At 47.5% G+C, this 26,352-nt stretch overlaps 1 protein-coding gene across 1 annotated transcript in view; it reads left to right on the forward strand.

The window, feature by feature from the left end:
- The window catches only part of LOC138567884 (otoancorin-like), a 701,441-nt gene that overhangs the window by 608,325 nt on the left and 66,764 nt on the right, over positions 1-26,352 (forward strand). The window contains exon 21 of the mRNA XM_069646381.1: positions 22,943-23,040. Coding sequence (XP_069502482.1) covers positions 22,943-23,040 — 98 coding nt within the window. The remainder of the gene's footprint in view (positions 1-22,942; positions 23,041-26,352) is intronic.

Consider the following 26,352-nt stretch of genomic DNA (forward strand, 5'->3'; position numbering starts at 1 on the left):
GGAGAAAAGGTCAAGAAGAAGAAGGCTGTAATAAAGACGGAAGAAGTACAGGAGAAGACAGGTGAGGAGGAGTTGGGGAAGGCTAAGACAGATCGTGACAGTATACAACGCCCAAAAGACACAATGGCGTCACCAGAACAAATTCAAGATATGTGTAATGCCATTCAGAGCCTCAAAGTCAATATGCAATCGCTGCACGCCGAGAACCTTCTTCTGCGGCAACAAGCAGCCTCTAGGGAAGCTGGTAAAGATGATTTACCTCCAATGCCATTCACATTTGGTAAATACGATGGAAACCCTAGGTATATCAAAGAATTCCTCGATGCTTGTGCAGTATATTTTTCCTTCCGACCTCGGGCCTTCGAGTCCGGAAGGGCCAGAGTTGGGTTCCTCATAGCCAACTTGACAGGAAGCGCCCCAGCGTGGGCTACCCCTTTGGTAACCAACCAAGACCCTTTGGTTAACGATTACGCCCAGTTTATACAAGGTTTCAAGAACAGGTTTGAGCGTTCCGAAGTACAGTATTCTAAATATGATGCCTATCTTGATGTCAGACAAGGAAACCAAGATTTACAGGGTTATGTTGCGCAATTCCAAACACTGGCGGTATCAGCTGGATGGCCGGATACGGCACAACAAACCATTTTCCGGAGAGGGCTCAATGAGGCACTGAAGGACGAACTGGCTAGAGCAGTACGTCCCAACACCTTCCAAGAGCTGGTTACGCTAGTCCTACAGATCGACTACCGTCTACAGGAAAGACGGGCAGAGAAGAGGAAGAGGATCAGCGCCACGCTACAGCCCGCCTTCAGGAAGGAAGGAAAGACCTATGTCGGAGGAACCTATGCAAATAGGGGCAACCAGGGGACCGCTAACCAAGACTGAAAGGAGAAGAAGGCAGGAGCTCAACCTTTGCATGTACTGTGGTTCGTCAAGTGACATTGTTAAGGATTGTCCAGATATCCCCTCTAAGAGACAGGGAAACGCCAGACCCCAGGCTTTTGCAAGGGAAGCCATGGGGACCACCGTACAAACCCTTGCAACCTCACAAGACCCATTAATGAAGGAATAGAGGACAATCGTCTGATGGTATTCCAGCTATCCATTTCCTACAGTCTGAGACAGAACCTATCGGTCTTGACTATGCTTGACGGCGGAGCAGCAGGAAACTTTATAGACGTAACATGGGCTCAGGAAAATCAGATTCCACTGAGGAAGAAGGACAGACCGATACCGGTAACAGGGAGTAGATGGCCGTCCACTCTCATCTGGACTCATTACCATGGAAACGGAACCCATAACGGTAAAGATGGATCATCATGTCGAAACCCTCAAATTTGATGTTATCAGAGCAGCTCATTTTCCGTTGATATTGGGTATTTCATGGTTAAGAAGACACAACCCCAAGATTGACTGGACTAATAACAAGCTAAGCTTCGACTCCGAATACTGTCGGGAACACTGCATGAGTACTAAGGAATTCCAGAAGGAGATACATTCCAGTCTGCCTACGACTCAGTGCAACCTCTCGATATCCTCTATACCTAGGCAGTATCTGGCTTTTGCTAGAGTGTTTGAAGACATTAATCCCAGACTCCTCCCACCTCACCGCCACGAGGACTGTAACATAGATCTCAAGGAAGAGACCTCCTTACCTTTCGGTCGAATGTATCCATTATCCTTATCTGAAAAGGAAGCATTGAAGGAGTACCTCAACTCAAACTTAAAGAATGGGCTCATTCGATCATCAAAGTCCTCAGGAGGGGCATCATTGTTCTTCATATCAAAGAAGGACTCCAAGGAATTACGCCCCTGTATCGATTACAGGGGCTTGAACAGCATTACCATCCGAGACAGGTATCCAATGCTGCTTATCAGAGACATTCTGGAAGCTGTCAGAGATTCAAAGGTATTCACAAAGCTCGATCTCCGCGGTGCATATCATCTGTTAAGAATAAAGAATGGAGATGAGTGGAAAACCGCATTCAGAACGCCGCTGGGGTTGTTTGAGTACTGTGTTATGCCATTCGGACTGGTAAACGCGCCAGCGGTATTTCAGAGATTTGTAGACAAGATCTTTGCCGATATGTTATACATATCGGTAGTCGTATACCTTGATGACATACTGATTTTCTCTCCTTCCTTGGAGGAACACCGGATACATGTGTGCGAAGTACTTCGTAGGTTATTGGAAAATCAACTTTTTGCCAAGCCCAAGAAGTGTCTCTTTGAGACCACAGAAGTACCTTACCTGGGATTTATATTGTCAGCGAAAGGTATCCCTATGGACCCCAAAAAGGTGTTGGCCATAGACAGATGGCCAGAACCCTCGTCAGTCAAGGAGATTCAACGTTTCCTAGGCCTGGCGAACTTTTACCGCCGGTTTATACCCAACTTCTCTGATCTGGTATTACCCATCACAGCACTTCTCAAAAAGGGTATAGTATTCCAGTGGGGTTCGGCGGCTCAAGCGGCATTCGAGACATTGAAAAGACGATTTATCACTGCCCCGGTTTTGGTTCAGCCCGAGCAGAATAAACCATTTATCTTGGAGACCGATGCCTCGGGGGGTGCTTTAGGGGCCGTCTTGCTACAAGAAGGAAGCAATGGAGACGAACACCCTATCGCCTATTACTCTCGCACCCTAACTGGAAGTGAAAGAAACTACTCGGTTCTGGAAAGAGAATTATTAGCAATGCGGGCAGCCTGTCAGGAATGGAGACATTTGCTACAGGGAGCCTCTCATCAATTTGTCATTCGTACTGATCATAGGAATCTTAAGGTTCTCCAACAAATGGAATGCAGGAATTCCAGGCATGCCCGCTGGGCCTATTATTTTTCAAGCTTTGATTTCCTGATCACCTATATACCAGGATCCCAGAATAGTGTGGCAGACGCATTATCCCGAAGTTGGTTGGAGGAAGACCTATCGGAGGTTAAAAAGGAGAAGATTCTGCTTGAGAACCATTTTCATACGATTGCTAACCTGTTCCTTGAGAAGGTTCAAGGTGAACTCAAGGATTATGCTCAGGAAGAGAAACAGTCATGCAAATTGCAGGAACGCGAAGGATTGTGGTTTCATCATTCAGCATTGTTCTTACCCACAACTGATCTTCGCAGACAGGCCATCAGCTTTTGTCACGATCTTCCCTTGGCTGGACATAAGGGGGAGAAGGCAACATTTGAGCTGGTATCCAGGAGTTTCTGGTGGCCGTCGTTGCGAAGAGACATCACCTCTTATGTGTCGACTTGTCCCATCTGTGCCATCAATAAGACCCCTCGCCACAGACCACTCGGACTCCTACATCAAGCCAAGACTCCCACACGCCCCTGGGAGGACCTCTCATTGGACTTCATAGTAGAACTCCCAGTTTCCCAGGAAAAAAAGGTGATTCTAGTGACAATTGATTCTTTCACCAAGTTAGCTCATTTTGTAGCTCTCGCAGGAGTTCCTTCAGCCTCAGAGACCGCTACAGTCTTCCTTCGCGAGATAGTAAGGTTACACGGTTTACCACGGTCCATAGTCTCGGACAGGGGAACGCAATTTACTTCTAAATTTTGGAACTTGCTATGTAACCAGTTGGCTATACAGAAAGCGTTATCCTCGGGATATCACCCCCAGTCCAACGGACAGACCGAAAGACTGAACGCTAGTTTAGAACAATACCTTCGCTGTTTTTGTAACAGGGAACAGGACAACTGGGCTACTCTGTTACCAATGGCAGAGTTCGCTTACAACAACACTTTTCATACGGCGATCAAGATGAGTCCTTTCAGGTGCACCTATGGTTATAACACGCATCATCTAGGAGCCTTATCTTTCAGTAGCCAGACCACAACTCCCACCTTGGAGAGGATGCTGATGGATCTCAAGTGTACACACAAGGAAGCCCTACAAACCTTAGAGGAAAGCCGCAAGAAGTATAAGACCTATGCGGACACCAAACGTAATCTGGTTCCTCTTTGGAAGACAGGAGATTTGGTTTGGTTATCTACGCGATACCTACCTCGCTGGACTCATAAGGGAAAATTCGCAGCACGGTACATAGGGCCCTACCCAATCCTGGCCCAGATCAATCCTGTAGCCTTCAAACTAAAATTACCTCACTCTCTGCGGAGGGTACACTCGGTCTTTCACTCCTCATTACTCAAGACTCATCAAAGAGATCTGTACAAGAGACCTCTGAGAAAGACGGTGATCACTCCGCCCGAAGAACCTGAGGAATATGAGGTGGCCAGAATTGTAGCTTTCCGCTACAGGAGAGGAACCCTTCAATATTTGGTCCATTAGAAGGGATTCCCCATTGCCGAAAGATCTTGGGAACCAAGATCCCATATGCACGCTCCCAGACTTGTACAGCGATTCCATAGGCTGTACCCAGGGAAACCTGGAGGTGGCAGGTATCGAAGGGGGCATACTGTCATGCACCAGCCCCGGAGAATTGCTAGTCGTTGGAGATACTACTAAGATGGCGGCTTGTTACATTCTATCGGTCTAGTTTATTCCAACATGGCCGACGTATTCTATAACTAGCGGCCCATAGCAACGCTCGGCGCATTGTATCGTTTTCGTTACGTGCCCAGCCAGTCGCTCTCAGCGTCTAGCTTTCCAACATTGCCTTTTCGTTCAGGTCCTTTACTTACCCACCTATTTTTCCCTACACTGGAGGTGATTTCAGGTTTTCAGGTAAGGTGATTAGGGTCTTATCTTCTGTTCTTTCTTACACGACGCGTTCTACCAAGCGTTTTCCATGTAAGTATTTTTCCCGTCTTTTTCACTCATTCGGCGCTTCAGCGTTAGCATTTTGCTGTGAGCGTTTTCGGCTGTTCATACTTTCCTGTCCTTTTCCTTACCTCTTTCTTTCCACCTTCCTTTCTTCTGTTGTTCCGTTCGTAACGCCTCTCCGGTGTTCCGACGGACCGAGACCGAGACCTCCCTTCAATCACAACTCAGCCCATAAGACATCGAGACCGCACAACACTGGAGGTGATATCCTGGTCTCACCGCCTTTCTCAGGGAACGAGTTGAGCAAGGTGTGGACATTCCTCCTACGTGTCCAGAGCTCCGCTGCTGCAGGAATCAACATCTCCATATAATTGCCGGACATCAGTATTCCACGGACACCTGAATACTGATCGGGGTTTTTTTTCCAGGAGGCTCTTTTCCCCATTCTTTAGGGCATGCTCCTCGGGTATTCCCTTGGTCTGTTATCAGCCAGATCACAGAGGCTACCGAGGGAGCGCGTCCATACCTTCGACAAAAAAAAGGAGAAGAAGCCAGCCGAAGGAGAAAAGGTCAAGAAGAAGAAGGCTGTAATAAAGACGGAAGAAGTACAGGAGAAGACAGGTGAGGAGGAGTTGGGGAAGGCTGAGACAGATCGTGACAGTAGGTTCCATCATGGCATAATTAAAGGCTTCTGAATATGTTAATAATCACCCAATTATACCTGGTGTAAAGACCGGTTGTCAGTTGAGCGTGTAGTGTAGCCGTAGACTTCTTCCTGACAATGCGACTTCCAATAGTAACGATGGACTTTTTGGAAGGGGAATTGCCCGGAAGAAGAAAGGTGAACCCGGAATACAGCTGCATAGACAAAGAACACAGTGTCAAGACTCAGGTTCATAGAATTACAATAATAAACAGTTTCTGAATTAATTCCTGAAAAAGACTCACGTAACAGGAAAAAACCTCTGGACATGAAATGCAGGTAAGGACGAGACGGAAACCTGCAGCAAAATAAACCAGAGAAGGGGAACTTAGCGTATTCAGTGTTAGGGAACAACGCTTCCAGAAAAAGAATAATGACACCCTTATCCCTTACCATGAATGTCCAGGAAACAGGCGTTGTTGAGAAGACTGAAGAGGACTAGTTGGCTGCACAGCAATGTTCCAGCAGTAAAGTATCCAGTTTATACCTTTCCCCCGCCGGCACGCGGACGCCTAAAGTGGATAACGAAGTGATACTGGGTAAAAATCCCTGATGAGTGTAGAACAGTTCATCCGTGGAGTGAAGTTCCAGAAGAAAAGGACAATCCAACCTATACCTGTCCCCCGCTGGCACGCGGATGCCTAAAGTGGATAAGTGTCTTGTGTCCACACGAGACAGGACAGTACGTGAAGAGATCCCAGGTGAATTTCCCAAAAGAGCTTAGAGAAGAACTGTGAGTACAATGTGAAATGGAAGATTCTGTGCTTGCCAAAGAGTCGGGAAACAACAGCTATGCAGTTCAGTGAAGAGCAGTAAGTTAGGCAGGATGAGAAGTTCTGAATCGAACAAAACAAAAAACGATAAGCAGGAGAGCGTGGTCGTAGCGTTCCGTAGTCAAAAGTTCCTGGTTAATCAAGTCAAGAAGCCGAGGGTAATCTCAAGAGGAAGTCCGTTAAGCAAAACAGGGGTCGTGAACACGGGCAGTAGCACCGAAACACAAGAGCTCCAAACGAAATTCAGAAGCGGAGTCCTGTTGTTAGGGCGGAGCTTTATAGAAGATCACATGACCATTAGAGAAAACGTTGTGAACGCCGTAGCCTTGCACGTAGGTGTTCTGGCAACCAACGTCTCCAGGGCAACCTCCAGCGCTGTTGGAGGGATCGAAAACGTGAGGAAACGAAACGTTTCGATCCTGTCTTAAGCAAACAGGTTTTCACAGAGTCTGGGGGCTCTAGAGGTGTCTGTAACTTGGAGCGAGCCTGTTTGGAGGAGCATGAAACCTTGGAAACAGGACCTCTAAATCCTGATTTCCTGACACTTCTACTTTGAGGTTCGTGTCGATTTGATCTTCCCAGGCTCTTTCTTTCCATTGAAGGTTCCAAATTCCTTTCTGGTTTAGAGATTGCTCAGATCATAGCCCAGCGATCTCAATTTGTCTGTTGCAGCTAGGCACATTTATCTCACCCGCAATGATGAGATGTGAAGGTAGACACTGTCCATATGGTTATTGTCCGTAAATTCAATAATGTCGAGGTCATCCGACTTGAGGGATTTCAAGTTTTGGATGTGAGTTAAGAGCTTCATTGTTGTTTTTCTGTTTAGTATGACGTTGTCCCCTTCTTCTAGTAGTTTTTCTAATTTGAAGGATCAAGTGTTTGTTGTCCTAAAGGTTCTCGTCATTTGAGCTCTTTTAATCTCTCTGGTTTTGTTGGACGTTGATCCGCTCCAGTCTTTGTTTGGGTATCTTTGTGTTGAAATAAAAGTGGATTTATGTTTTTCCGGAGTAATTTGTCTTGTTGAATGTTTTGTATTGTTCAGGTCTTGTCGGCTGTATCGGCTTGCAGTCACATTTTTGTTCCAAGTTGAACTTTCTTTTGTTTCTTTTGTTCGTCCTGTTTGCCGAGTGTTCTTCTCTTGGTGACTATTTGTGCCATGTTCATCTGGTTTCTTGTATCCAGTAACTCTTTTGCATTTCTCTTCGAGGGTTAAGAAAGTTGGAGATTCGGGTTCCAAGTTTTTTGGTGGTGTTTCCAGAGCAATCCTCAGTGAATTTTGTGTTGTGGGATCCGTCTTTTTCTTTTCCTCCTTAGTCTCATATAGTTCGCTTTCGGAGACTTCTATAGAATATTGACTGATATCCAATAGGTCGGTTATCGACCCTTCATTGTCTTTTGGAGGATTCTCACTTTTACCAGATATCTGGGGCGTTTTGACGCTACCTTCTAGTTCCCCGATTCTGAAACTAGATTTTTGGAAGGATCTTGTTTCCCTTTGTAGGTGTGGATGATAGCCTCCTTCATTGTGTCAGGAACTGAGATCCACATAGACTAGAATACCTCCGTCCCCAACTACCAGTCAGAGAGATAATAATTAAACTCGCTGACTGATCGTTGAGGCCACAGGTGGTGGTAGGAACAGGAATCGCTGGAACCCGGATGACTGTAAGGAAAGAAGGCAGGTAAGAATATACACCAAAACACCAACTTAACACCACAATTCCAAGAAATGGAAAAACATAAAGTGTCCTACCAGTGTATGATAGCTGTTCCTTCCAGGAATCGAAAACTGGCTAATGTAAGGTACCCAGGAGGGTACTTACACTAGGCAACCATGGGAGGACACCATAAGTATCGGGAAAAAAGGAGGGAAGTTGCAGCATGAAGGGAGGTTAGGGTAGGACCAGGAGCAAGAGGGGTTCCAGACAGGGGGCAATCCAAAGTTCAAGGACCAAATAGTTTCAAGAATCAAAAGGGAAAGCCAAAGGCAGTCCAAGTTTCAGAATCCAAGGTCAGAGCAGTTCAAAGTATCCAAAAATGAAGACAGGCGCCAAATCCAACGGGTAGAATCCAATAGAAGTCCAAGAATCAAAAGCCAAGGTCCAAAAATCCAAAAGAGCACAAGAAACAGGAACAAACGCCACACGCTGCAAGACAACAGCTGAGAAGCGTAATGCGGCGTTTCTAGTGTTGCTTTATACTTCCTGGTTAAGGTCACGTGAGCGCGTGGACAGAGCGCCTGAGGAGACACGTGACCGTAACCTGCTGTGTTGACTGGAGGCTGGGGAATCATGTGATGAGGAAGTATTCCGTGTCGGGGGATGGCTCCGCCCCCTAACACGTGACCGTAACCCTTGAGTTGCAGCAAGCCGCCACGGAACCTGCCAGGATCGGGGCGGCCAGCGCCTCCATGCAAGCCCCCTCCAGGATTGTCCCGAACGCAAGCGTGACCTTGCTGGCAAGCGGGGCGGGGCAAGTGCGAGCCGAGGTGCCAGAGGTGAGTTCATGACACATTGCTTATGTTTTTTTTAACCATTGAATTGTTTGTTGTTTGGCCATTGATTGAACCTTGTGACCCTCGTCTGTCCTGGGTTGATTTGAGACTTTGGCCAGTTTTAAAACAGGTTTTAGGTTTGGTGGCTGAATGGATCTAACATCCGAGTCTTTTTGCACACCCTTCAATGTATTGACTTTGTTAAGGCCTGTGTCAAAGGTCCCGCTAGACTGGGCCTGGACTGTTTTAGTCGACTTGACCTTTGTTAGCTGTACCGGTTTCTGAACTTTTTCCACTGTTATTTGATCTTGCGTTACGGCTCGTTTTTCTTGGTTAAGGTCTACATAAGAGAGGTTGCTGGGTGGTCTTGTTGTTTCTTCTTCCAGGTGTATGACATTTTTATTAAAAGGATTGTCGGTTTGCAAGGCCACCGTCCTGGCCATTTTGGTATTGTCCTTATTTGTTTGAGTCCCACAGTCTCTTGAGTTTTGTTTGTAAGCCTCAAGTGACATTAGGTAGCCTTCCAGGTATGTTAGTTTTGTTTGCCCGAAGGCAACCATTGTTGAGTGGTCCTTTAAAATGTAATTGATCGATTTGTATAGTTTACTGACGGCCCTAGGGCTATGTCACCATAGACATTACCACCAACAGGTCTGTTTTTTTACTTGGGGAGTCTTTGAGTAATGGATGCTGGATTTCACTAACTCTTTTAGATTTGGGTGGAGTAGCGTAGTTGGCTGTTGTAGGCGTGTTAGTTTGTTTTGTCCTTCCATCATGCCCTTCCTGGAGTATCGGCAAAGTAGTTTTGTGCAGTAATGGGTTGTCAGTACCAATATCTCTCCGTTTGATTGGTAAATCTTCTATTGATTTGTATGTGCTTAGTTTTGGTGGTTCCAACTCCTGAACCTGGTCAGGAATGTTATTGATTTGAGATGCCTTAGTCTGGTTTCCCTCCTTTTTACTTAGTTCAACCAGGTCTTTTTGGCTTGGTGAGTTGCTGAAACCTCCAGGATCTCTGGGCTGAGGCCCGGAGTTAGATGTTTGTGTGTTGCTCACCAGATTGTTCCGAGGAGTGTTACCCAGCTCCTTGGGTTTTCTGAAGTGCCATCTGACCGGGGTCGATGTGTTTGTTCATTCTATTTTGTTGTGTTGGTCTTTGTTTCTCTGGCTATACTCCACCTCTTGTTTATGACATACGGATGGTTTCATTGGGGAAACCATTGCTCCTTCTAGGATTTCTGCATCTGACAACTTGTGTAGGGATGTTAGCGTCTGTTTCGTATGTTTACAAAAAAAGTTATCTAGGGGCCCAAGTATTCTTCCAGGTGGTCTGATAAGTTTTGTCCGTTCGCAGGAGTAGCCAGTCTCCGGGCAATTTTCTTTATGCAAGCTTGTTGAAGGAGCAAGGTTAGGTCCAGAAACTTCTGTGGGCTTACACGATTTCGTGCGTTGATACATGGTTTTCGGAGGTACGGAATTTGTTTTTCTTTTCCTTTTAATAGCTCTCCCCGTCTTTAAGCGTCTGTGGGCCTCTTTATACGTTTGGAGGCAGCCATGCCCTTAATAAGGGCATGGCTGCCCCAAAGCTCTGGTCCGGGTTCCCTGAATGGGGAAATACCGGGCCATTCCGACCTAGGAGTGCCTGTTATTTCCCCATTCAGGGAACCTAGACCCAGTACATCCCCATTCCCATTTCATCACCCATAGGGCTCAATGGGAATGGGGAGCATGATGACGGTAATATGTAATATGCAGGATTCCTAGCCTAAAGCCTACGTATAATGAACATTCATCGCCGGGGGTGGGGTCGATTTTATCAAGTATATTCATACATTTCCCCATCATATTACACAGTAAAAATTTGGGACAGTTCTTCAATAAGGACCTTGATACCACTAGCTTTTCCAAGTATTTGCTCTTTGCAGTCACTTTGAGCTAAATTTTTCAGTTTGTTTGGCACTCTAATGGATTGTTTCACAATGCTTTAGCGTTCAACCTACATAGCAAATACTTCACATGAAGTATCCAACCACACTTCCTTGCCCCTTACAACTCTAAAAGGTTCCTCAGGGCATCCCTGTAGGGAGCTACCCAATACAGTACAGGTTTGAGGGCAGTCTGGTCGGCTACAGGCCACAAATGAAGGTCCATTTGGGCCAGTGAGGTAGGGGCATTTTTGGAAGAAGCAATAGCTTCTTCAAAAAGATGTTCTCAATTGGAGATAGAGATGTTATATTAGAATAGCCCCAAATCTCTGAACCATATAAAGCTGCTGGTAAAGCTTGTTTTTCGAATAGTTCCAATGCCATCGATTTCCCCAGCTATCATGACTTGTAAGAAAGGAATGAATACCCCCTCCATATTTACATAGGGTAGTTTGAGCTTTTAGGAGATGGTCCGACCATCCCCCAGTTTCATTAAACCTAATCACCAAATAATCGAAGAATTATACTTGCTCCAATTTTGAGCCCAAGGATTTAAAAACCATAACCTTTGTTTTACCAGCATTTAATTCAAGCCCGAACTCCTTGCATTTCTGCACAAAAATGCCAAGGGACGTTTCCAGCCCCTTTGGCGTTCTGGAGAGAATGATTGCATCTTCTGCAAAGAAGAGGGTTGGCCATCTCTTGTTTGCAATTCTAGGCTCATCCATATCACCCAACTCTAGTGCATTCACTATTTCCTGGATGAATATCGAAAAAATGAACGGTGCCAGAACGCATCCTTGGCAAATCCCCTTCTGGATAGCAAAGGATTCAGATTGCCTCCCTCCCCTCTCGTCCATAACAGACTGAAGCCTTTGTCTCCACATGTAACAATTTAATTGCATCGACTAATGCAATGGGGGCTTAACTCCTCTCCAGAACTTGCTGAAGGGCTTCTCTTGGAACTGAGTCGAAAGCAGTTTTAAGGTCTAGAAAAATGGCATATAGTTTTATTTTGAGCAGTCTAGTATATTTCTGAATTATTAAAAAAAGTTGGAAACAGTGGTCCAGAGTAGCCATACCCGCAGGGAACCCAGCCTGGGCATCGCTAATAATCCCAATCTCATCCACCCTGTTTTGTAATTTCACTTGAAGGACTTTACCAAATGTCTTCCCAACACAGTCCAGCGGTGAAATTGGGCGGTCGTTATCAGGTTACTCTCTTCCTCCTTTTTTATACACTGGGGCTATTGTTGCCTCCCTCCATGTTCTGGGAACTGCCTGTGAGCATATATTAAAAACTCTGGTCAAAATCGGGGACCAAATGGCAAGTTCGTCTCTGAAAAAGTCTAGTGTGATCAAATCAGGATCAGCAGCATTCCCCAGTTTTTGGAATGCCAAGGCCCCTTCCACTTCTTCCTTAGAGATAAACAATACCTCACCATGGATAGGCCAGAGCATGAACAATGCTTTAGCCAACGTAGGCATCCTTTCTGGGGCAGCATATAGTTTAGCAACATTTCTTCTCCACATAGCTTCCGGGATATAACATTGCTGTGTCCTTTCACCACCTAACACTTCCGGACTCATGTCTCACTCATCAAGAGCAGAGTAAAGTGGCTCGCATGCGGTTATTACATGTGCCACTTTTTTGCTTTTCAATAACTGCTTATATTTGGCTCTTAGGGTTCTTAATGCACTCATATCCAAGGGACTCTCTGCTCTAGCACACAGGACTATATCCCTCTTTGCCTTAGAACACTCCTCATCACACCAGGGGTTTATCACCATTGTGTCATTTACTGTGGACAGAAATAGTATCAAATTCGAGCCCAAAGTCTCAAATTCTGCGATTACTGCATTGGCTGCGAAATTAGAATTTGAAATATTTCCCACATTCTCCACAATGGCTGCATATGCTCCTGCTTTTAATTCCCTGGTAATCCAATTAGCCCACTTAACAGATTTTCTTGTATGACCATCGATAGTGATGATCTGGTTATTCTTTAAGCCCCTTATTCCACTTGGTCCACCAGACCCTAGGCATGCTTTAAAAGAGAGGGGATTGTGGTCACTCTTATCCCTATATCAACTACAACCATATCCCTGGTTCTAAACCAACTACTGCCGGTGATAAGGATGTAATCGATACGAGACGACCCATTCGGACCTTTAAATGTTATATAGGCGGAGTTGCTGCAGAGTTCTGCAGTCATTGCAGTGTGCTGGGAGCTGTCTCTGTGGACGTGAGTCTCTCTACTAACCTTGTTCCTGTGGGCGGATACCTTCAAAAACCCTGGGAGGCCGCGGAGCGGCCACGGAGTTGCTGCAGAGTTCTGCAGTCATTGCAGTCTCTGCGACGATGACGGCGATGGTGGGCCCGGTCACAGAGCTATTGCAGGAGGAAAAGAATCTGAGCCGACTACACAGCGGACGCCTGAAGAAAGACGCGACGGCTCCCTTGCATAAGCTGGAACCAAACTTTGAACATTCAGAAAGGGCGCCACCACCTTCTGCTTTATGCACTGAGCCCCATCTATCTGCGAACAATAGCTGCGAATTACAAGGTACGCAACCCACTCACTTGCACTCGCACAGAAACTTTGACTGTTACTTTCCGAGCTTCTGCATCAGACTCTATTATCCTCCATTCTGCACAGCAACAGCCCCCATTCCTCCCTGAAGGACTCCCCATAGTCGTTCACAATGGCCGTCAACCTCTTAATTTCAATCATGTTTCACAGTTTACATTCCCATTCCCGCCTCGTGAGCGATCTCCCCACCTTCCAATGTTGGGCCACTGCCAGTTGCCCGGCCCTTAACATCGCCTCACATACCCTAGGCAACCGGTACTCTCCTTGGTCCACAGTCAGGATTCATAGTAGTAACTGGAGCCGGTCGTGGCTCAGCCCGGCCCCTACGAGGTCCTTGATCCAGCTAAGGAGCACCTGCAAGAAGATGAGAATTCTGGGACATTCCCACCACATGAGAGCGAGGGACCCCACCAAACCACAGCCCTTGGGGCTTATGGGTGATGCGCCAGCAAACATTCTTGATATTTTCAGCCAGCGGATCCCTATGCCACCCTTGCAGCATCTTAAAGTTATGTTCGATGGCAGAGGTGAATATATTGCCGTGGATAGTCACCCGGAGGATTCTAGCTCAGTGCTTTTCCATGATTTCACTGCCACTAGTTCCACCCAATATCTCTTAAAAGTGTATCTCCCCACCTCTGGCGTTAAGATCAGCATCTTATGTATGCTAGAGAGAACGCCCCTCCGGGTGGTGGTCCCATCCAGCCATTTATCAAACTGGGTTAGGCCTCTGGATAAGCAGGTGTCCCACTTTGGGTCCGAAAAACATCTCCTTCAGCCTCAGGTATTGAAAGATCGAAATCCTGTCCCTGCCCAGTCCCTCTTGGATTTCCTCATAGCCCCTTAAGTGACCCTCTCCAAATAACTGTCCCAACCTCTTCAGACACCCATCTGACCACTGTTGGGCACACCTCACCCCCTGCTTCATCAGATGGAACGGGGGCCCCAGACCGAAGCCATCAGTGAGGCTCAGGACGAAAGAAGTCTCTTCGTACCATTGTTCTTCCACAGGGCCCACAGAACACCCAGTGTGGGGTGCTGTCTTGCTTCTCTCGGGATGTCCCTAGACGGAGCCCTAGGTAGTCCCTCACCTTTAAGAGGTGCATTTCCAAGTCCTCCAGGTAAGACCAGTAGGTCCTAAGGCTCTCCCTCAAGTGTTCCAGCAGTAATCTCAGTTGGGCTGCTTTACAGTATGGGTACGGTCCGGGAAGCCAAAGCCCCCCTAATCTTGTGGGAGTGTCAGGGTAACCCACTTCACTCGTGGTCTCTTATCCTGCCAGAGGAATCAGGATATTGCCCTTTCAGATCCCCAACGAAGGCTTCCGGTAGTCTCAACGGAAGGGCCGAAAACAGATAGAGTAACCTAGGGAGGATATTCATTTTTACTGCCACCATCCACCCATACCATGATAGGGTCAGGGGCCTCCCTCTCTGGATGTCCTCTTTAACCTTAAGTAATATACAAAACAAAATTTGCTTTTGCGAGGCCCGAGAGATCCCTTGTCAATATTACCCCCAAGTACTTGGTTCGGGCTTATTCGACCATCATCCCCGAGTATCGAGTATGGTTCCCTGAAACCAGACATCCTGGACCCATGGGCATAATGGTGGACTTATCTATGTTGATTTTCTGGCCCGAAAGGCACCCATAGCTCTGTATTTGTCCACTGAGACAAGGCACGCTTCGCTCCCCTGGGTCTGTCCCTGGTGCAGCGGATTAATTGTTTTCCGGATGTTATTGGCTTCCTGTCTACCCTTTATAAAACGCACTTGATCCCCATGAATCAGGGATGACATGAAACTCTCCAGCCTAGCACCAAGGATTTTAGCCAGGATCTCCACGTCACTATTTAGTAGGGATATCGGGCAGTACGAGGCACACTTTTCCGTGTCACTTCCCTCTTTGTGTATCATTACAATTACGGCTTCCAGCATTGAGCAAGGCAAAGGGGTCTCCCAACAACACTGCGTTAAATACCCGAACCATATTTGGGGCCAGCATGGAGCTAAACCGATTATAGAATTGTACTGAGAAGTGATCACTCCCTGGGGCTGTGCCCGACTTCAGCCACTTGATACACTGAACAACCTCATCTTCCGATATGGGCCCACCTAGGCGGGCCACTTCCCCCTGTTGTTTCCCTGGTAAGGCATCTAAAAACATAGCTATCTGCCCCTCGTCACCTTCAAATTCTGATGTATAGAGCCCTTCATAGAACCTGGCAAACTCTTTCCCCACTCTCCCAGGGTCGTGCACCCCATTGTCGCTCCTCATAGTCCCAATCTGCTTCTTTTTTTTCCCCTCCCTCAGTCTCCATGCAAGTATTTTATCCTCCCTCTCCCCTCTTTGGTGGTATTTTTACTTTAGGAACAGTCATTTCTTTTCCGTGTCCTGAGGTTGGATTGCATTACGTTTATCCCTTTGGTGCCTCAGCTCCGCCGCACTAGATGGAATGAGACTCGTCCTCCCAGGTCTACCCGGCTGTAGGTCTCAGATCATATGCCTCAAATCCCCCTCCTCTTTCTTCCTTTCCTTTTTTTGAGAGCTTATTCTAATGAGCACCCCCCCCCCCCCCGAATCGTGGCCTTAAAACCCTCCCAAAGAGTTTGCACCCCCACCTCCCCATTTATTGTTACAATCAAAGTAGTCAGTGATTTCAGTTAATACGGACTGAGAGACCTCTCTATCCTTTGGCAAGAAATCATTGCAGTGCCACACACCCAGGGTCATCGGTCTGTGGGGGTGTCGCGCATTGCAAACAACCATGTCATGGTCCTGAGAAAAATTTGAAAGGTCGATCTCCCTCCTCCCCTTCTCACAGTGAGTCAACAAGGCGCAGGTCCCGGTAAATGCTCCCAAATTTCCTGGAGGTGGCTTTGCCCATGGTATCACCCACACCCCCTCTCAATCTCTTGCGGTCCCTCGTTGGGTCCAGAACCATATTAAAATCTCCCCCCACCACCAGGCGGCCTTCCACAAACGTCATCAGTTCAGCCTTGACCCTTTCCCAGAAGTCTACCTGCTCTGTGTTGGGGGCGTATATCAAGCACAGGGCAATCCTTTCACCTTTCAGGCTTCCCTTGATGAACAGCTAGAGTCTGCCTGGGTACCTTTGTGTCCCATTCACCACCAGTCCCAGGTGTGCTGACACAATGATTGCCACCCCAATTTTTCTTCGTACCCAAAGCCATGAGCACCTCCACCACCTGTTTTACCCTGTGTCTTGGTTCCTTGCCCCCTGCCCGTGTGACTCCTGGACCATGAGGATGTCCAGTCTAGCCAGTATAAATTCCCATAGGGGCAATGATCGCTTGCTAGGCAAATTTAGCCCTTGACATTGAGGGAGCCAATCACCAGCTCCTCGTTTACATATCTCCAGTTCCATTCCTTCCGTTTATGCCATCCCTTCCCTTGAGAAATCATACCACTTTGTGATAGAACTGTCCCCTGAACCACTGAAAAAATGCCAAACCATGTAAACTCCCTCTCGGTGAACCCCAAACTGCCTACTTCCCCCTCCCCCCTCCAGCCCTTGATAATCCAACCCCGACACCTGTACCGCTATGAGTCAGGATAGGATCACCAGAAGGTCCTGAGTCAACAGGACTCTCTCAAACTACACCTTATTATTATTGAGTCCCCCTCTGCCCCTCCCAGCTGTCTTCCAACACAGTGATTGCCCCCGAGTTGGCAGGGATTTTCCTAAGGCCTACTTTGGCTCTGATTATGTATTCAACGTAATTGTCCATAGGTTTTGGGTTGTGTCATGGTCGGTCAGGTCCCTTGAGTGCTCCTGTCTTTCCATAGGGGTAATAGCGTGTAGCATCTGCAAGCATATACACAAGCTCCTCCGGCATCTTGCGTTTCTGCACTGCTGTAGCGAGCCTAGGTAGCAAAATAATAAGCATGCAGACAGTATGTACATGTCACTGTCCTCTAGCTCATAGAACTATACGCGTGTGTTCTTCATGTGGATTGGTGTGTGAGTGTCCCCAGATTGCACGTATGCTTCCTGTCTAACGCAGCTATGTCGTCATGACTTCTCTAATGACTTGCAGCATGGCTTGTGGAGGTGTCAGTGGATTTGGTCCATATAATCGTCTCCAGTTCGGTCTTGCTCATCCTCGCTTGCTTTGGGTAGAATCCATACCACTGCAGGGTTGTATGGTCGGGTGACCGGGTACCGCTCGTGTTGCGTGCCTATGGTGGGAGCGGTGAGGACCGGTGCAAACTCATACGGTCGGTGCTTATTCTATCGGGGGTACTTCTTCTGGTTGGGGGGCCCATTGGGAGGGGAGGGCATTCAGATTTTCCCTCTTCATTACCTCCTGGAAGCTGATAGGAACTCGTGAGAGGGACGCTAAGGGACAGGTGGCTGGCCAGATCGCAATGGATACTTGGCACATCCACTTTAGTGAGCTATACAGGCCTGACCTGGGAGAGGAACCCTCATGGGAATGTAGAAAATCCATATCTGCTTGTCGATTTCCCCCTTCTAAGCATTGAAGAGGTTGAACTGGCAATTGGTGGGTTGGGGCGAGGAAAGCTCCAGGCCCTGACAAAATCCCCATCGATATGTTTAAACATGACGCTGGTATTTGGGCACCCCTCCTGGCATGTATATTCAACACGATAGTTCGATCTGGAAATGTCCCCCAATCTAGGTGGGAGATTGTTATTTTGACCATCTACAAAAAGGGCAATAATAAGCTCCTAGGGAATTACTGCCCTATCTCTTTGTTGGAGTCTGCTGGTAAGATTTTTGCCAAAGTGCTCTTGGTTCGGCTACAATAGTGAGCCACGGAGGTTATGAGGATCAACCCTCTCCAGGCTGGATTTCAGGGGGGCTAAGTACGACTGATCAATGCTTTAGGCTCAGCCTACTATTAGCAAAATATGTGTCGCTAATGTATGTAAAGGTATATGCTATTTTGTGGACCTAAGTACTGCCTTTGACAGTGTCTTGAGGAAACAGCTATGGGAAATTCTGTCATCCAAGAGCATACCAGGATATCTTCTAGCTACTATACAGTCCATATATACCGATAACATGGCATCTGTGAGATGTGGGCAAGGGGATGAAGAAACAGAGCCTTTTGAAATCAAGCGGGGGTCCGCCAGGATTGTGCACTGCTGCCCACTCTGTTCTGTTATATTAATGAAATTATTGAGGACTTACTGGCTCGCTGTTTCGACCCACTAAAGTTAGGGGGCGTCAGATTTCAGGCATTGTTCTATTCGGACGATGCCGTGCTTCTGTCGACCACCCCTATGGGTGCTAGGCGTGGATCGGAGGTCTTCATGGGGAAGTGTAGGGAACTCCACATTCACATAAACATTGGCAAAACAAAGGTTACTAAATTGCAGATTTTCATTGAAGGTTCTGTACTGCAACAGGTCAGTTCTATTGACTATCTGGGGTTCCGATTGTCTGAGGACCTATCCTGGTCGGCACAACATCATAAGCCAACAGTGTCCCTGGAGAAATATGGTGGGGGAATCCGACTGTTCTTATCCAAACATTGTAGGATTGCAGTGTTCCCAGCTTTGAAACTTGATCAGTCTCAGGCGCTGGGGGCAGCACAGTATGAGCCTGAGCTTTGGGGTCATGGTAAGGTGCCGGCACTGAGCATAGCACTGAATAACGTTTTGAGAGCTATTTTTATGCAACCAAGGAAGCCCCCAATGGCAAGTCTTCATTGGGAGTGCAATCTTCCGCCAGTGGAAGGGGTTATGGGGACAAACATCTGTACTGGGTGAGAATCTGGAGTGTCCTCGAGTTTGGATTACCCACTGAGATGACCTGGCTCTGGGGATCTGCCCTGGTTTAAATGTGTGCACACTAGCCTTGCTGATATTGGCTTGGAGGCCTTTTGGTCAAATCCCACATAATTAACATCAAGCGCTACAATAGTGATGAAGAATGCATGCAAGGAGGCCACGTCTGCAAGTTTGAGACGAGCCTGCCAACTACTGTGCACTGGGGCTAGATATCATGACACAACAAGTCCAGGGGTTTGAGGATTACTTGGACTGGGTGGTCTCCAGTTATGATTGTGCGTTATTTTTACAGCTTTGCACCAATATGCTTAGACTAGCATTTTATACAGCTAAGTGGACACCACAGAATGTCACATTATGCAGGGTTTGTGGGGCGCCTGAGGAGTCAGTTGGTCATTTTCTTCTTCAAGTGGAACATGCACATCTGTCTAATCGTGATCAGTTGAACTACCAATACCAAAAGGTCCTCAAACAATGCCCCAACACACCCTTTCCCTGTGACATACATTTGCACCCACCCACCCCACAGACAACACCCCAAAGTCCAACTCAAAAACAAACAATGCCCCAACATCCCTTCCCCAACAAATTCCCCCACCACGCACTGTAGACCAAGGCCTACTTCCGCCCCCTTTCGTGCAGGTGGATGAGCCCCCATCTGACGTGTTAACCTCACTGAACGCCGCACGGGGCTCCCATGTATGGAAGGGCTATGTGTGGCACTGGCAGAATCTACCAGAGGCGTGATGATGTGCCTTTGTTCTGCAATGGCAGTCACAAGGAGGTTTATTGATTCGGCCATGGAGGACAGGCCCTTGTTGCCCTCACGCACCCTTCTGGCCAGTTGATAGACCGCCTCACTTGCCCTTCCTACCATCCGTGATGTGTTCCTGGTGCTGTCCTGCATGGTCTGCCTCGTTAGTTCTGCCACGGTGATGTATCGCTTTAGTAGGGCATGCGTCGCCTCCTGGTGCTGCTCGGTGCGGGTGAGGCGGGCCTCAATGTTGCGGATGTGGTGTATTCAAGCAAGGGGCATGGGTGGTGGGCTGCAGGGGCCAGGTGGGCTGAACACAGGGTCTGGTTCCTGGTGGTCATTTGCATCATCTGCGGAAGCCTTGGCCTCTGCGGTCCTGCGTGCAGCTGTTGCATGCCCTGTACTCCACATGCCTGGAGTATGTGTGGGTGTACCAGATTCCTCCAGCTCGGGCATGCCACATATTGGCGAAAGGGGATCGGGAGGCATGCTTAGTGATGATGATTGTGGCTGAGCCGCAATTTCCATTTGCGGTGATGCCGCTTCAGCTCTTTGTGGCGCTTGCCTCATGAATGGTGTACTGGGCCGGCATGGCAGGTCTGCCACTGATGTTTGGCCGTGCTGCTGCTGCTGGCACTTGCCTATAGGTGTTGCTTGCCTTCTTCTTGAGGCTGGCAGGTGTGCGGTGGTGGCTGGGGGGATGTGAAGTGAAGGCCGTAGACCCATGTCTGCTGTCGCTGCGTCCAGGTTCCTGGATGCTGGGGGTCTTTTTCTGAGTGTGGTGACATGCAGTGGTGGTTGGTGTAGTGGCAAGCTCACCCTCACTGTCTGATGTGGTGCCTGTGGGCGACAATGCAGGGGTCCATTATTGTTTTGTCATCTTCCATGTGACAGCCATCACACTGTACAATTTGCTGTCATGTGCATCTTCATGCTCATGGTGGGGCCCCTATCCTGCGGCACCCATGTGTGTGGGGAAGCAGAGTTGGTACCTCCTGATGTGTGTGTACGGTTTGGGATGTGCATGTCGGTTGGGTTGTTGTTGGGTTCTGAGACGGATGTCATGTATATGCTGCTCTGGATTGTGGACGTATGTGGGCTGCCTGTGAGAGGGAAATGGTATGCTTGTTTAGGTGGGGTCATTGGTGTGTTGTCAGCGGGAAGGGGTAAGGGTGGGCCTTTGTGAATGGTGGCAATGGTGCATGCATCTTGGACTGGGGTTGATTGTGCCATGCACAGGGGCCATGTAGCACTCAGTGATGTGTGTTGACGCATGCTGACGGTGTGTCTGTCCGCATTGCATGGGACATGTGGTGTGTGCCTTTGGTGCATGTTGGCATTCTTCATGGTAGGAATTGGTTTCTGTTGATGTCTGGGGACAGTCATGCATAAAGCAATAATGGCCATGAGGGGACAAATGAAGTACATGGGATGTTAGTCATGGTCACTCACCTGCTTCTCCAGACGTTGTTGCACCATGTTCTGCATCTCCAACACCCTCTATGCTGTCCATGTTCATGATGGTGGTACATTTTTCCTCCCATGTGTGCAGTTTCAGTGGTGAACATTCTCCACCTCCAGTGGCCTGTACCTGGCTGTGCTCAGCTGATAATAGGTTGCAAACTCTGAGGCGCACGTCATCCCATCGTTTCTGACAGTCCCTTACAGTCCTCAGTGTCGTGCTCTCCAAAGACTTTGGGCCTCATTACACGGTAGGCGGAGAACCATGGCGCTATTAGCGCCATGGTTCATGCCGGTAAAATACCGGCACCGCCTTGGTGGAAAGGGGAATTACCGCCCCATTCCAAGGTTGGCGGGGCGGTAATTCCCCCTTCCACCATTGCCCTTCCCCATTCTTGCCTCATAGGGCTCTATGGGAATGGGGAAGGCGCTAATTACGGTACCGCAAATTGCGGTACCGTAATTAGCTCCATTGGTCCCTTTGCGGGTTGGTTTTTAACACCTGCAAAAAGCATGCGTTAAATTCCCCAACCCGCAAAGGGACCTCGTAGTAAGGCGGTAAGGATTTACCGGTACCGGTAAAATACTGGTACCGGTACCGGTAAACCCTTACCGCCTACCGTGTAATGAGGCCCTTTGCATTTTCCACAAGGGTGTCGGCGAGCATGTTTAGTTCTGGCTCACTGAACCTTGGTTTGCGCCGTCAGGTGTTTCCACGTGCTGCAGACATGTTCCTTGAGGCTCCTTCATTGGCCAACTCCTGTGTTTGGAGGATTGCAATGGATTGTGTTTTTCAAGATGGCCGCCAGTGATTTTCCCGTTCCGGCGCGATGACGTTACTTCTGGTTCCGGTATTGACGGTGCCGTTGCTTACAGATTGTTGGTGCGGCGTTGGTGTTAACGGCATCGATGGTGCCGTTATGTGGGTTTCAGGCAGCTTTAACGGTATGCCGGTGCTACTGTTACCGGCATGCCGATTAGTACAGCATCGCATGCTCGGAATCAGCCGTTGTATCCGCACACGGTGCATGACGGTATCGGTGGCTACGGCATGCCGGTAATTTTGCGATTTTACCGGCAAACTCGTAATGAGGGCCAGTATTTCCACCCAGAAAACCTGCATCGTTAGCTAGGCCCACTAACCATGAAACACGTCTCACAGTTGGTCAGCCTTCCTCTGGGAAGTACTAGCAGTACCGAACAGATGGCACCCCGCTGGGCTGTGGGCCAAATGCCACTGCTAGCACATTTTAAATGAGGTAACTCTGTCTGTATGTATGTCTGTGGGGCACTTAGCTGCCCGGACTGAGATCCTTCTATCCATATACTCTTCAAATATCATTGTATCTTTCTACCTACTCTGCTCGCTTCCAAATGACATTTCAGATGCTCTCCTGCAGCTAAGCCATTTGCCAGTTTTAGAATGTTATGCTCTGTGTCCCCATCCAATCTCAGGTTGGATTGAGTATCATTGTCCTTCCGATGGAACTACTAAGACTTATATCTACAATAGCAAGCTTTATTTAAGTCCATGGAGCTCTAACTGTGAGACGTTTCTGATTTAGTAGAGATCATATGATTCTAATTGTTCTTTTATAACCTGTTTTATACAAGAGATTGGTTTCTAAGTGCGGGATCGGGATTCGAACCTGTGTTGCACTATGTTGTCTTGATTCTAAGGAAGCAAAGGTATCATGGTGTCTGGGCTCTGCTTTCTGTCTCCGCAGCTGGTTTGAGTAAGGAGGAGCTGAGAGCGCTGAATAAAGACTTGATGCCATTCTTTCACTCGACGGCAATAAACATGATGGCCGAGGACCTGTTCAAGGTAAGTCAAGAATGATGAAAGAAGACCTGCCTGTGGAACCAACAGCCTGCGTCTTTGTTACTCAGTCTAAGATGAAAGACCAATAAAAACATTCTTTTGGAGTGGCCAATGCACAATGACCATTAAATGCTTCAGTAAAGTTCCATGCAAACCGCCAAAAGGGCCCCCAAAGAAGTGTACCTTTCATAGGTATTTTCTGGGGTTGTCAAATGTATGTGAAGTGGTATGCCGTCTTTATACCGAAATATTTTATAAAGAATGAGCATATATCGATTTTTTTAAAAAGAACATTTTTCTAGAAAATGCATTTAGGTGTGAGGTAAAGGGTTAAATATTTTTCGGAAACGGTGGAAAGGGGCTGGGCAAAACACCTGTTCAACAGAGCAGACCACAAAAAACGACCCCGGGTGGTGTTCTCAGACTTGAGAGGGTGGTAGGAAGGCAAGTGCCCCCTCGTACCAACCAGCTTCCCCTTTGCAGTACTCTACAATGTGGTCTCACCTTGCAGGCCAACACATGCAACTCTGGTCAGTTAGGCGCAGCACCTGCCTTTTCCCGCCAAGTGGCAGCAAAGAGAGGGCTCTGTTCTGTTTCACTGCAGACTGCACTGAATGGAACAGTGTGGGCTGGAGGTGGATGAGGGTGAAGTCCACCAACCGGTGTGCGCGTGTGTGTGTTGAGAAAGAGGAGACAGGCGCGGGATTCCTGCCCAGCCCAAGTGGATAAATGCACACAAATCCCAAGGGAAGGGGAAGTGACAGCACATGGCCATTGAGCCCACACAGGGGACACTGCAGGTCTTCTTAAGCAACCTTTATTGAACGTGTAAAGTTGAAAGAAACTGTGCCCTCCTTTGCTCCTCACATTGAGAATACATAGTTTATTATCAGGTCATAGAGCGTTTGCCTTCCCTCTGAAACATGTTAGATTGAAGACTTTATAATGTGTGTATTAATTGGGACTGAGTGCTGTTGTCTTCTTTTTTTAAACATGTCAAATAGACTCATTTGAATAACAATGTGTATGTTTATTGAGAGGAGAGAAATAAGAATGCGTGTTTTAGTTGTGATGGCTCTACATATTGCTGTAGAAATAAAGTCTTTATTGTGTGTTTAACCAAATATTTGGTTTCAAAATCTTCGATAATACAAAATGGGTGTTTTTACTGTGTGTTCTTAATGTGATGAGCAAGGCACTATCTGCAAGTGCTTAGATAGTTATTTTTCCATAAACACCCGCGCAGGCTTTCACCTAAGCACCTATAATTAATACTAATTAATTGAAACTGAGATTGGAACATGTTATTGAACAACAGTTGACAACAGGCACCAGCGCCTCATTCATCTCAGGCCGTACTTGCTTCTAGTCAGTCATTAGTCGAACTAGTGACCTTGGGACTACATCTCCTATGCGCCCCTTCTCAGCCTCTACACTCCTCCTCTCTTGACAAACTACTGTTCCTCGCCCCACTGCCCCCAATGCCTCACATTTTCGCTCCTTCTGTTTACTGGCCCCGATCCACCGGAATGATTTCCCATCAAGGCCATTCCATCATTGGAAATGTGTGAGTCCCGGCTTAGGCTCCACTTACTAGCTGGTATGGGCACATCTCAAACCCCCATGCTACCCCTTTCCAACTGATGCCTACGCCTATCTGCCTTTTACTGGTTATGCCTCACATGAATATATATATATGTAAATTGCACCCATGTAATTATTGGTAAAAGCCCCCAATGTGTTATATGTGATTTTACCGACCCATATTTCAGAGTGGTACATTTCATTGCGACCATAATACCGAAAAACACAGAATGTTTATTTTTTTTATTTGGGGGGTCCCCTCCAAGCTCCCTGTTTGCTACCCTTATAACACCACCCTATCCTGACTTATTTTAACCCCTTACCCCACTTCTCCATATATATTTGATTAATATTTTCAGTGTTTTTCGGTATTATATACTTTGGTGAAATGTACCAACCACTCTGTTTTGTTTTCGGTAAAATTACTGTGTACTGCCCCAATGTGTAATGTATGTATGTCTGTGCCTTAGACACTGTCACCAGTCGAAGCTCCACCAAACAAATCTCCAAAACCTAGTTTATTTTCATCCTGTAAGTCATTGCAAATTCTAAAAGCTCCCGTCCAGGATCTCCGCCATCTGTAAAGTATCCTCTGTATGTCATTTCTGTTCAATACTAAATACATACAAATAACAATAAACAGAAATACAAATCCACAGGAGTTGCGGGAAAAAAATGGGTTTACGATTGCTGTTCTTTGGTGGCCCACACTGCAACCATGTTTACCACAACAATGCAGGAAATAGCCTCTTCCCTTCCACTCCTTGACAAACTGCAGCCAGGTATGGTCAGAGAGGACATGATAGAAAAGACGATGGCAGGCTCCTATCTGAAGTCCTAATAGAGATGAGACCATTGCATAAGCAGAAACCTCAAAGGTAGAGCAATTTGAATGGGGATTTATAATCCCATCTGAGACTGTAACCACAGTTCATGTCTTTGACGGATCTATACGATTACTGCGACCCCGAATCTACCGACTTTCCTTTTAATTTCGACCCCCTTTACACCAGATATATATGCGGGAATGACCCCGCATTCCCTCTACTTACATTATAAACCATTACCAACCCCCCACATATACATGTGGTGTAAAGGGGGTCAAAATAAAAAAAAAGTCAACTTTTCCGGAGGTCGCAGTGATGAGGGCACAGTATTGGTGTAATTCCGTCTTTGGGCCTCATTACGACACCGGCGTTAGGGGCATAATGGGGCCGGTAGACCTACCGGCCCCGTTATCCTCCTACCGCTTCATTGCAAGGTCTGTTTGCGGGACCCGCTAAAGACGCCTGGTAAAACCAGGCGTCCTTAGCGTGTCCCGCGAGCAGACCAGGATGCTAACAACAGGCCCGTCATTAACGGGCCTGTTGTTAGCATCCTCCCCATTCCCACTGAGCCCTATGGGAGATGAAATGGGAATGGGGATGTACCGGGTCCGGGTTCCTTGAATGGGGAAATACCAGGCCCTCCATGGTCGGAATGGCCCAGTATTTCCCCATTCAGGGAACCCGGACCCGGTACCCGGAATGGAGGTAGCTATGCCGCAAAAAGCGGCATGGTTACCTCCAGGGTCGTAATGAGGCCCTGTCTGGCCAAGTGTATGGGCCTCATTACACGGACGGCGGTGGACCAAGGTGCTATTAGCACCTTGGTCCATGCCGGTAAAATACCGGCACCGCCTTGGTGGAAAGGTGAATTACCGCCCTATTCCAAGGTTGGTGGGGCGGTAAT

The sequence above is a fragment of the Ambystoma mexicanum genome, chromosome 2p (genome assembly GCF_040938575.1).
Source record: "Ambystoma mexicanum isolate Mex_15411 chromosome 2p, UKY_AmexF1_1, whole genome shotgun sequence".
NCBI classification, from domain to species: domain Eukaryota; kingdom Metazoa; phylum Chordata; class Amphibia; order Caudata; family Ambystomatidae; genus Ambystoma; species Ambystoma mexicanum.